General features: G+C 48.7%; 1 protein-coding gene across 2 annotated transcripts in view; it reads right to left on the bottom strand.

Moving 5' to 3' along the window:
* NSD1 (nuclear receptor binding SET domain protein 1) overlaps positions 1-13,325 on the bottom strand; it is a 66,759-nt gene that overhangs the window by 46,346 nt on the left and 7,088 nt on the right. For both annotated transcript variants that reach the window (XM_082324337.1, XM_082324338.1), the window contains exon 3: positions 2,580-2,715. In XM_082324337.1, coding sequence (XP_082180463.1) covers positions 2,580-2,715 — 136 coding nt within the window. The remainder of the gene's footprint in view (positions 1-2,579; positions 2,716-13,325) is intronic.

The following is a 13,325-nucleotide window of genomic DNA, read 5'->3' as shown; positions in this document are numbered from 1 at the left end:
TTACTCATGCAGGTTCAGCTTCCCCCACCACGGTATCTCCCATCTTGTTCAACGCTTTGTTACCAAACAAACTCTTATTTAGGACGTAAAACATTAACAGCAGTATTTAAGTAAGTACACACATGCACAGACACTTTACAAGGACTAGGTGCAACGCGACACGACGTTAGTTGCAATGAGTATCTCCGTGCTTTGGGCACGGAGGTGCAGAGCAAGAGAAGAAACTCAATCACGAGGGCACAAACGAAGATTTTTCAAAGGTGTTTTCTGTGCAAGAATGCTGAACAGAGATGGCACCATTAAGAACAGAACCAGTACTGGGTGCACTGGTGCAAAAGGACAGGTTACAAGCATTAGAACAGAGCAAATGAGGCTTGAACAGGGGATATAAACTTCTCCCTGCGTTTCACTGCAACGCGTGCTTCACGTTCTCCTGGGAACACCTTCGCGCTCTGAACACGTAGCCTAGACTTCGCAGCCCGTTTGGTTTGTGCTGCCTCTTCCAGGAGCGCCAGCACAGTGCGGCAGCCTGGCCTTTGGCAATGCCGACATTGAGATTCTGACCCAGACCACCGAGAGGATGACAAATAACGACCAGGGCAGCATCAAACCAAGGGCAACGACGACAGACTTCATCCATCCCACTCACAGTACCGGGACTCAAGCCACTGAGCCTCAATCTTCCAGCTCCAAAAAAAATCTTCGAGTCGCGAGCTTGCTGAGAAAAGGCAAACCGCTTTCAACAAAACGCCATGCCTCAAGCCCAAGAGGAGAAGAGGTTTTTGCGCAAGTGATGAGTTTGAAGCGACCTGCCTTGTTTTGAAGGGCTCGTTCCCATGGCAACAGGAGAGCCAAGGCAGGAGGACTGCGCTTCCTACGGTGCAGACAGAGCCCCGGCAGCTCCCCCTGCCCAAAAGCGCCGGAGTTCGGATCCACCCGCTCTGCCATCGGGGAGGGGAGATGAGCAGATTACATACAGCCACAACTGGAAAAACGCAATTTTTCCCCAGAGCTCTATTGGTTTGAACACGGATAAAACATGATGGGAGAGTCTATCGTGTAGCTGGAGATCAGACGTTGCTGGAATTTGTTAATAGCACGCTTCCTCCCTGCAGAATTCCTTTATTAGAAACCCTCAAGCACAGGCTGAGAGGGGATTACTGGACAGCTATATACATTAAATCCTGTCCAAAACTTCATGGGGAGGGATGCGGGGGAAGAATATATGTCTGGCATATCTTCCGGCAACATCTTCAACAGGAATTTGAGAGCTCGAAAGGGACTATTTAAAACAGCACATTCAGCGTTATCTAGAATCAGGATGAATGCTTCCCAAAGGATGAAGGGGAAGGTGGAGAAATAGCGAGTAAGGAGACTACAGCAACCAGACTTGGGAAGTGATGTGAGCACAATGTAGGAAAAGCTACTTCATGTCTCTAGCGAAATAGCAGAGGGCTCAGAGCTGATGGCCGCTAGGAAAAAAAAAAAAGCCTACTTGCTCTCAGCACTTGGTTCTTAGGCTGGCAAAGGCCACAAAAACTGGAGAGAAACACATCGGTGAGCGGCAACCTCGCCAGTCTAGAGCTGTCAGTGGCAGACGGCACCAGTTCAAGGGGTTTCCAGTTGCCCACAGAACAAAAAGAATCAGAAGGGGAAAGCAGGAACAAATAAATAAGCCTTTCCATTTGTGGCAGTCTCCCCGTGGCAGCTCGTATGATCCTAAAAGCACTGAGAGAGCCTTCAAATGAGCTGCAATTTCCAAACAATCACTTCCCCTCTGTTTTCTCCATCGCTCACCTACACTCCTCTGCCTCGAGGCTGTAATACTCTCGTCCCTCCTGGCTCTCCCCTATGTTCATGCACGCACAGCTCCGTCTTATTTCCCCCATCTCTTCCCCCCACATTCAGCTGGCTCTTAGTCTCCCTGACACTATGCCCTAAACTTTCACATATGTGACTCCACCTCCACGTTTTTCTGATATTTCCCTGTAAACGTTGTTTCCCTGTGCCAAACAAGACCAAAAAAAAAAAAACTCCACTTCCTCTCACACATTCCCATCGCACCTTCAGGCATTCAGCGGCTACGCCACGCTATCCCGCACCCCGCTTCGCAGCCTCTCCAGCCTCCCGTTCTCCAAGCCTGGCCGACTCTGCGTCCTCACGCACCCCAGGCTACCCAGCTCTGCTTGCCCATCTCTGTCCTCATCTCCCTCATCCACCTCCTTTTCCTCTGCTCTTTCTTTGCATCCCTTTTTCGAGAGGCTGTTCTTTCTTCTGCGCTGCCCTGAGCTCAGCCCAGCTACTCATCCTTCCTGTACTCTGGAAAGAAAAGCCTACGCGTCCAGCAGCTATCTGTGCCGCTTCCATCAGCCTCAGCCCCATCCTCCTCCTGTCACCTCCCTGATCTAGGTCTACTTTACAGATCCAGGTCTCCCACAATAGAGGCTATTTCTTCACACCTTTCAAGGGCCAGAAATGTTGGTGTTTGTTTTTTGTTTTTTTTTTTTTAAATTAATTAAAAACTGCAGCACCCTGCCATACACAACGCCTCCACTTCGTGGTCTGAGTAGATACAGTACCTTTCATTTTTGAGTGACAGTCCAGCACTGGGTCATGACAAATTGTGCATGGCCACCATGGGCGTCTGTTGAACTTGGCCCAAACAAGATCCCCAACTTCATACTTCACTGGAGTAGGTTTCTTCTTGGCTCGGATCTTTGGGGAAAAACCAGAACACAAGAAATCACTAAAGCTCCAGATGCTTTTAAAGATGCTTTTTTTTTTTTGCCTCCCCCCCCCCCCGCCCCGTGTGCAGATTACATCTGGCCACCAGAGACATTTACATTAAAAAGCAAGTCCTGATTTTACTTAGTGGCTTCTACACCTTCAAAGAACACAATCCTTCTCCCCATCCTTCCAAAAGAACAGAACAATAAACCAGGGTTTGAGGGGTTTTTTGGTATTTTTTAAGTAAGGAACGTGACCTCTGGTAAATGACTGCACTCAAACTTCACATGAGCGGGTAAATATTTGGCATCACTACCAGCCCCCATTACTTCGCTAACACCAATTTGTTCATTTCAAAGGTTGCAGTGTCCAGAAAAAGTAGTAGTAAGAGACAGTGAAATATTCCTGACTGGAAGGTGATGAGAACAGCAAATTAAGTGTTTATCAATTGCAAAAAATCAACAAATAAACAAGAAAAAAAGTTGGTATGTACAAGCTAATAACTGCCCTGCTTCTCAGACGTGATTTATACGAAGTATAAAGATATGATTTATACGAAGTATTTATATGAAGTATTTGAAACCAAAGGCAGGTACAGCCAGAAAAACACCTTATGTCCTCATTTTTAGTTTATATGAGCAGAACTGCCATCGCTCTGCCCCAAAACTACACAGCAGGAGAAAGGGAGCACGAAGGCAGTCAGGCCCCCTCTAGCAGACAGACGGACATACGGACTTCGCCTGTCTCCAAAACCCGTTTCACAGGTATCACCTCTGTAGAAACACTCACCCGAACCCGCTCTGCTTCCCAGGGCTGCGCAGCCATCACGAGAACGTCAAAAATCTTTCAACACACACAAACCTCACGCCGCTTAACACCGTTTCTGCCTCGCTAGCGAAGGGCAGAGCCTATCTTGTTTGCTAAGTACGTGCAATCTCTGGCTGGGCACTGGGCTACCAGCAGGACCTCTGCCAAGAAGAGGATTCAGGAGCTTACCGGTGTTGTGACTAATTGAGCCAAAACAGGGTACAACAGGTTTTCCCGGGATAACAGGAGTCCCCGTGCCCAGCTGTGGGGTATCCTGCCTGTTTACCAGCACCAGCCAACGACACATCCCAGGTGGGTTCAGCATTTTAAAAGCTCTAAGAAGGGCTACAGGTATTATTCTTGCCAATAAGCATCAGCAATATGCTCCTCATTAAAGCTGTCATAGCGCAAATACGCACCTTCTCACTTCACTTCTTCGTCCTGCTCACCACCCTTCCCGAGGCACGTCTCTTGCAATTCACAGTTCAACATCCTAGCAACTAAAATACAACAGACCTCTCCAATAAAAGGTATATTCCGCTTCAGGTTGAGTTTTACGGGTTTTCTTCACGTGGTTAAAGAAAATACAAAAGGATAAACTCCTCTGGTACATGAAAAAAAGCAGGTAATGACATTACAGACTACATTGCTGAAATTCTTCTCACTCACTCATCAAAAGCCACGCAATAACTTATCGCTGAGCAGGAGCGCGGGGATGGGGAACGCGAAGCGGCACCGGGCAGGGGGCTGCAGACCCTCGCGCTGCCGCTGCCCTGCCGCAGCCTCCGTGCCTCCGCCGCGCCGCAGACACAGGTCTTCTGGAACAAAAATGCGCATTCGGGAGCGTGGAAACCAGAGGTGCTGCCTTTGCTGGTGCTTTTAAAATGCGGATGCGCTTTCAGATGCAAAACTCCTTTTTTCTGGTCCGTTTCCAGGTTGTGTTCTTCTTGTAAATGTGATTTTTTCCTCTTTTTTAACACATTTTTCCTCCCTAGGCTTGAAGGGGCCTAGATCGTATAGATCTAGATCTTATAGATCGTAACTAACTGATTACCTCAAATGCAGCACACAGTACAGACGCAATGTATGTGCATCCTACCGACAGCTGTAACCTGAGCACAGTCAGCTGGACCGAGCAGTAAAACTCTGCTGGAGATTTGCCATTCACGCTGACCCACCTGAGGGACACGACAACCCCTGCCTAGAGGCAAGTCTGCATTTAAATCATCTCTTTGTCACCCCCTAATACCCCACACAGATGCCTGATGACAACTTTCAAGAAACTATTCAGACAATGCTCAAAGTCACCTCTCTCTCCACAGCTCTTCTCCGTCCTCCCGTTTGCTCTCCTCCCGTTTGCTCTCTCCCTTCGCTGCCACGAGCAGTCGGACGTTGGCCTCAGCATCTCCCACCACAAAGGCCCCACCAGCGGGTCCAAGAGGCAGAGGAGGAACTGCACCACGTCCCCATGCCCCGAGGACGAGCCCTGCTGCAGCAGATCGCTGTCTTGCACTATTTTCTCTCCGCTCCCCTTAAATCCCCACCACCTGGCCAGCGATACCTAATAAAACCCTAGCAGAGGAGTGAAAGCAGCAGTTACTATCATCTCCAGGTACAGTAAGTCTCTTCATTTAAACTCTGCTGCGTGATACCAGAATTACAGCCCCCAAAGCAGGTATTTCTTGGGTCAGAATACAACAAATGTCATTCCTATTACAATTAACATTTCCTATGCCAAGATCAAACTGCTAATATTTCCCGACGGCAAAAAATTCAGCCCTGCGGTAATGGTGACTTTTCTGTGAGCTAGGGAAAGCCCAACATTTTTTAAACACAACAAACTTCAGATGCAATCCCTACACATGGTCAGAGTACTGTTTACCTACAGAGCATGGAAATGTTCAAGTGTTTAAATAACAACAAAACTTGCGAGCCACCGTGTACCAGGTAGGGACCACCTTGTAACGCCACGGAGATACTGAAGAAATTCAAAGCAGGTAAGATATTTGGGTTAGCGAGGAAGGGAAGGACGGAGCCTTGCTCCGTCGGCGAGCAACATCACAGTTTTTGTATGTTAGATGCTCACCTAAAGGGAGTGAGTACCGTCTACTCTGTTATCAACTGTTTGGTATTAATTTGCTGTTCAGATAGGACAAGCTACAGCCTGAACTCTAGACGATCTGCAGTATTTCAGATCACTTTGTGCTGTTTTTGCAGAGAACAAGAATGTATCTTGTGGATGTTTTTAATCAAACCCTCTCCACCAACGCAAGGCTCCAAATGACCGCTGATCACCGAGGAAGGGCTCCCAAGCCCGGGCTCTGCAGAAGGACTACACAAACACCTCTACCTTGAAAGCCACCTCCTGAATTTGTACTGTGCCCAACACACCGGTCTTTGCGATTCACTCAGTGAAGCTGAGCACCGACTTTTGGTTATTTTGTGAGAAAGCCGGCTTTCTCATAGAGACAACTACACAAACAGTATCTCTGCCCTCCTGAAATTCTCACCGTAAGGCAGATACGAAACACAGAATCATTTAGGTTGGAAAAGACCTTTAAGATCATCGATCAAGCAAAGCAAGCTTACATTTCTAAGTGATTTTATTATTGTACACATAGTGTCGGTCCTCAACCATCTCTCTCCAATCCCCTTCCCTTTAAAATAACCACATCATTAAAAAGTGACAAAAATAACGCTTATCCAGTGACCACTCTTGCCTGCGTCACTTGAAGCGGCTTTTCAATCCAGTGATCTGGCTGGAAGAAGTGGCACAGAGCCCAAGTCCGCAAAGACAGGCGTACGCTGAACGCCACGGGTTGCACCCTTCCCGCAGCACCGGTCACCTCCGCGTCACCACCAGAGCAGTACCACCACCTCCAGCGTGGCACGGCTGCAGACACCCCGCGCGCCCCAACAGCGTGACTGGGGACGCGACCACCTTGGCAGAGCCGCAGTAAGACCAAACTGCACGCAAAGGGGCAGATATATATAGCTACGACCAACTCGTGCATCTACTTCGAAAAAACTCCCTACCGCTACCACCGTGCCTTTGACGCACCAGCACACCAACCTGCTACGCAGGCCTACCTCCCTACTTAAGGCAATGTGCCTGAACGCAAAGGGTCACGACGATAAAGTGAACGTAAGAGCTATACCAGCCCTCTCATTTCCTAAGACAGACTTAGGAAAGTAGAAATCGAACCTACACAGAAGAGAGCAAAACTCTCCATACTTGCTTTATGTTATTTCCTAGTAGGGTCAGCTAACAAAGGCCCATACCCCAAAAATGATGGTTCAACCCCTTTTCCTACTAATGAACCCCCATGCAAAATTAAGTCTCCTCTCTAAGCATACTTCTAGGGACAACCATCACCATCTCAAGCAGCCACTGAATAAGAGCATGAACCGGGCTAGAAATCAACGCTCTCGCCATCATCCCTCTAATTTCCAAATCCCATCACCCACAAGCTGTTGAAGCTGCAATCAAATATTTTCTAGTACAAGCAGCCGCCTCAGCATTAGTCCTCTTTTCAAGCATAACCAACGCCTGATTTATAGGCGTTTCTATCTATCTATCTATAGTTACAGGCCAAGATTTTCAATATCACGTACCCAAAGAGCCTAGCTATCCATAGTCCAAGCACTGAGCTGCAGCCATCGTAGCCCTGCAACACTTCAAATTCAGATCTGCTTTGGAAAGCCATCAAGGAAATGCTTGGCCAAAACAGCCCTATTATAGTTTATTCCTGACTTAATTATAAACATGACATCATTCAATGAAGCGAGGGACAGAACACGCTTTTGGAGAAAGGCTGGGGCAGCAAAAGACACTGTGTGTGAGAAGGACGGAGTAAAGAAAGAAGGGAGCCACTGACCCCCAAGAATAACGAAGATCCTGCCAAGCCTGCTTCAGGCAAGAAGTGGACAGAATCAAAGCCAAGGAAGAAAATAACAGGAGGAGGTACATCCAAACGATAATTAAACAATACAGTATAAACAACGATACTAATGGCCTTTTCCGCCAAGCACGCGGGCAGAAGCGCAGCAGATACCCGCCCGGGGCCCTGCAGCAGGAGCACGGGATATCTCGCGAGCGGATCTCACCGCACCAGTAGCTGCCAGGGAAGTCGCAGCCCGCACACGAGCCAGGGCACACACCGGTGCCAGGGGCGGGAGGCAGTAGCAATTCTGCTGCACAAGCTCCCGGTGCCCTCTTCAAACCTTCTCGTTCCTGGGGCAGCAACTCTCGTGCTTCTCCCTGCAGCCCATCTACCCCCAGGACTGCAAACGCGCTGTTCCCAGTACCTGCTTCTTATTACTTAGAGCTGGAAGCCTGGTGAGGGTCAGTCCATTGTCTTCCCCACCACCACCTTTTTTTTCTTAAAGTCCAACGATCATTAGTTTTTTCCTGAACAGGACGAGATGACAAGGAGTTCACCTAGTTCCTACGAGCCACCAACCCATCCCCAGATACAGCTGAACCGGCTGATGATCAAGAGCTCCTCGTACCAGCAAAAAAACCCCAAAGGAATCTAACAAAGCAAACTTGAGCGTTGACATCTGAAGGCACCTGGATCAGCCTGGGCCAAACAAGTCTGCTTGAAGCAGCATCCATGACACAACCAAGCACGTGGTTGGTGTCACAGGCGCTGTGCCTGGGACACGACACTCCCGGCTCCTGCCATTTCACCGTCACACCACGGGTTACTCACCCTCTGCCCTCGCAAAGGAGGGGCAGCAACCGGGGCAAATTCTCTCTATGAAAAGCACTCCCAGAACCAGCCTGGAAGGGCATCGCTAAAGCCATTCCCAAAGTTTTCAGGAGGTGGTGCTTCCCTCCAGCTAAAGTTCAACTTCACTGAGTTAACTTACAGTTTAAGACAAAGCAGAGTAGCTTCAACCTGATCCCTCTGAGCTCAGGCTTATCCTTCTGCCCCGACTCCATACAGCTCCTAGCACCGGCGGGTCCAGATCCTTTAACTCCGGTCACAGAAACGAAGCAGCGATGACTGCAACTCGTACAGTGACTGCTGCTGACAGTCAGGGATCGTTAAAAATAAAACTCGTACCACCACCCTGCTCTTAAGGATGGGAGGGTGGAAAGAAGCCTAAGTGATCCACTGCTCCTTGTTTCACTCAGCTCCAACACTCCTGCCCCGAGACAGGAACGAATACAGATGGAAGGGAAGACGACAGGAATTGGGAAATAACCTTTGCTTGTGAATGTTGCACGGAAAGATAAAAAGGAGATGAGATTAAGAAAAACACCGAAGCAAAGTCAAGGACTGAAACTAATAACTGCTTGTGATGAAAGCCAAAAAATAAGTTCTTATTAGCAAAGATTCTTGTTTTAAAGAAGCTTTTCTGAAATCAAAACCAGATTGGCCAAAAAAACATAAAATGCTAAGGAAATTAAATTATATCTACTTCATAGCTTGAGAAGTATTTGAAGCCAAGCAAAGAGAGGTCATCAATCAAAGTTTCCTTCGTACAAAATAGCATTACAAAGCACGCGAGCTTTAAGCCTTTATGGAGAGAGGCTGCGATGCTGAACCCGCGCTCGGGTGGGCAAAGCAGCAGCCCCCTGTGCTCCGCTGCCAGAAAACTTACAGGAAAAAAAATCCCTGCACGGGGAAAGGGGTAAACCCAACTGGAGTCCGTGTTTAAGAAAACCCACCCAAACCAAACCACCTGCCCGGAGGATCTGCCGAAGCCATCGCCTCCCTCACCAGAAGCATCATCACGCTGGCACTTTACGGCAAGCTTGAAGGCAAACACAGAAGTCGGAGAAGGCTGCTGGAAGCCCGCAGGCAGCGGGGGACGCGGGGACGTGCTCTTTGTCCCCCCACCGCTCCCGTCTTTCTTCAGCACTGCAGCGAAAAGCAAACAGGCATCTGACCTACATTCGTGTCTGAAAAAGTATACCTCTTATCTGGGACCAGTATCACACAGAAGTGTTAAATACTCACTAATTAAATATTCACTAGCAAAAAATACAGCAGAGATTATGATACAAGCCAAACTCCTGTTATCTACATGCTTGTGGATATTTGTTGTCTTTGGCTAGTTTTAAGTACCCTCTTCCAGGCTGCAGCGGCGTACAAATGCAAAGGGTGCTACATACGTATGAACTGCCGTGAAAGGTTAAAATAAAGAGAGCCGATTGTACTACATTGGGTAATTCATATATCCTGAAGCATCTGCATCAAGGTCAGGAGTTATGAACGTACGGATTTTAAATAAGAGCGTACTGATGTGAGAACACCAAAGCCTCAGACACCAAGACAACTGGTTAAGAGCATCTCTGTTTCACTGCTTTCTTAATGGAGATTATTTTCCTTATGGATCGGATAGGACGGCAGTGTGATAAAAAGCTTTGGCACTTCAGCATCCTAATAACCAGAAACGCACCCGACAGCGAGATTTGAGGAAGGCGGGAGGAGAAGTGGGAGAGAAGGGATGCGATCTCACCCAGATCCCCAGCGGAGAGAAATCCACAGGCACACAAACATTCGGAAGATTTCAAACCACTGCCAGGAGCCCGAAATGGAGGAAAAACTCTCACACTTGCTTATCTGCATACATTTGAAATGATAACCCAAATTCTCTTTAAATCTGGCTTTTTTAATCAGCACTAATTGTTTCAATTACCAGAACTTTGCTAACTCTCACAATAGACAAATATCAACAAATACCTTCTTATGTCAGCGAACGACCAAAAAAAACCCCAAACTGAAACCAGGTCATCAGATCTGCCCCCTTTTCAGCCTCGCTTTTGTGCCCCTTCAAATTATCAAGCAAATTGTTCACAAGTGTGTAACTACTAAAACTTGCTTGTTGACTGTTTTGGGTTGGTTGTTTGGTTGGTTGGTTTGTTTGTTTGTTTTTTTAATTCCATAGGCTTCTTTAAAAGCAACAAACATTTAACCAGGGCTTGCAAGTCTATTTTTCTGCAGACATTATGATTTGCCCACAGGAGGAGAAGGCACAATCCCACTTTGTTAGTCCAAATGCAAAGATGCCACTTAGGCAAGACCATGAACTCCTCAAAACGAGGGGGTATTCAGCATGCCAACCCCCCCTGCCCAACTGAACCATTTTTCCAAAACAAACAAACAAAAAATGTTCTGTTCACATAAAATTAACTTTTAATTTGCATTTAAAATTTCAACTGCTTTTGCCAAATCCCTACTAAAAATGAAATCAGAATTTTTCAACGCTAGCAGCACAATAAACTTAACTTACGCTTATTTATTTCCCGATATCCACACTTAGAGCCATATCCTGAGGAAGGTTCATGCTTCAGTCATCAGGTCCTGCAAATTCATGCTTCAGAGAGGCTTCCTAACCTTTGTGTTGTGAATCCAACTTCCTAAACATACTGTGAGAGGACGGCCAACTAAAAGTAAGAGGAATCTGATTTATTTCACTGCTGCTATTTAGAAATCTGTGGGTAGTCACCACATTAGCCAGAATAGTAAGAAGTCTGAACAGGTACTTGGGAAAAGCAAACAGCAAAGTAACATCAGGGCAAGCGGAGAAACTATTAAAAGGGAGATAACCACCCTGCTCCTCGCCCTTCTCGTGTTAGGCAAGAGGCAGGTTTCTATCTTTCCACCAAGAGTGGGAGGGAAAGTCATGAAGACGCTCCTCCAAAACAAGAGGAACCCATGGAAGCGTCAAGCAGGGCTCAGGGCGAGAGCCTGGCTGCGTGCTCAGCGCCGGAGGCCCTACGGGAGCTGAAAAAAGAAGCTGGAGGTTTCCAGCGTGCTGAGATATCACCGTGCAAGGAATTCTCTGGTCACTTTTTCCTAAAAAATACCAAACCAAAAGGCACCCCATCCTGCGGCTAGCGTGCAACACCGTGTTGGATTGCTCTCTCCAACTCAACGCTTCTGGTTTCTCACACGCACAAGTCAAATTCTGCATGTCTGAAAATGAAGAATAAGTCCCCATTGCATTAGTTCTGATGAGTGTCTGAAAGTGAACGCAAGCTAGACTCGTATCTTATTACCTACAAAACTGTTTTTTTTTTTTATGATGTGCCATCTCCAGCAGCATTCGCAGCTGTCCAACACCGTACGTAACCCTCAGAACAAGTTCCCTATCGAGAACCCGCACAAACAGCGCTTTGCTTGGCAACCCTACCTGCTGCTCCCTACCCCAGCACCCCACGAGGATGGAGAGGGACACGGGGAAGCCTCCAGGACTGGAAACGTGCTGCCCTTTCCCCGTGGTTCGACAGTACTCCCGAACCACCCCCTTCCCCGACGCCACGCACGTCCAAAGCCGTGCCCCTTCCACCTCCAGACCCACAGCTCCGCACAGAGCCACGGCAGCAACTCAGCCCCGAAGAGGCGGCAGGCAGATGCCGCTGGCTGCCGGACAAGCCATTCCTTTGTGGATCGTGCAGGTCCATCACTGCCGAGGCTACAACCAAGCCGGACAACGAGCTGAGTGGGTCAACTTAGTACAAACCTGCTGCTCAGGCTGTGCTAGAGGCAGAAGTGAAGATGCCCGGCGAGGGCCAGCCTGCCCTCACCAGCGCTGGGAAAGAGAGATGATACACAAGGACTTTTCTCCCAATTTCTTTTTGCCATTCTTCCAAAGACCTGGATGAGATAAATCTTGATGTATTCCCAATAGTAACCACGGAAAGCCAGCGTGTCAACTTTAATGAGTGCTCTTCCATCCGTCAATAGAGGCAAAGCACACTGCTGGAATTCCTCCTGACTTCATCAATGCTTCTGGACACACAAGAGATGGATACACAAGTCCGTCTTTATCTCTGTTGCACATTTAATCACTGCTGCAAAGCTACTGTGAGTATCCACACTGAAGCAGATTTCTGATTTAACAGGAACAGAGAACTTCAGCTGGCACCTGCCAGGGCTGCCAGCCTCCGCCACACGGCAGCATCTTCCCCTCTCCTGGGCCCGGGAGCCAGGAGCACCCGCTCGGATCGGCCAAAGCAACGCCCGTGCTCCTCCCCGGGACTGAACCAGCGGGACACCCAGCGCTCCACCTTCCAGCCTGCCTCTGGACGGCACCGCAAACCCGCAGGCACGCGAAACTCCCCCGTGCCACCATCCAGCTCCCTGCTGGGAGCAGCGGCACAGGTTCCTGAGGGAGCCCGAACGCACACCCGTGCCTGCGCGTGTCCTCGGTGACACCCCCGCTGCCACCCTGGTTCCTGCACCACCGGCAAACCTTGCCAACTTAGCAAGGAGGCCCCTATCATCCCCAGGCACAACCGTGAGGACGATGCTCAAGCATCTCCAAACCTAAAAAGCACAGGACACGCTACCTGCACCTGACTGTGACCTCCCCGCAGGCTCAGCCATGAATTGCTCTTTGTATCCCTCCCCGCAGAGCGGTGACCAGTCACAGTCCTGTCCCACAGCACACCAAAAAGCCCTAAACCCTCTGCACCATTCCTTTGACATCACCACGCCTTGGAGTTTCCGACACCGGCTTGACGTTAACCGGTAACGCCACATTCACGCCAACACACCTGAAAGTACCATTGAAACTTCCAGTTAACTATTTCAGCAAAGCAAACTGCAACTTTTATTCTCGCAACGCGCGGCGGCGGCGGGGACGGCACCCCTGCCCGCTCCGGCAGCGACCCACAGCGCGAATGCGGCGTGCCACTCAACACAAAATCCACGTGGGGCCGGACGCCGCAACTAACGCTTGCGACGTGTTCTGTAACTCAGCAGTCTGCAAACTCATGGCCGCGGAAAAATATCCTGATGCCGTGAAACTAGGCTATTGTTGATAGGTCT

This window comes from Platalea leucorodia, assembly GCF_965183815.1.
Source record: "Platalea leucorodia genome assembly, chromosome: 11".
Classification (NCBI taxonomy): Eukaryota; Metazoa; Chordata; class Aves; order Pelecaniformes; family Threskiornithidae; genus Platalea; species Platalea leucorodia.
The sequence above is the reverse complement of the archived record's forward strand: the minus strand, read 5'-3'. Positions and strand labels throughout refer to the sequence as shown.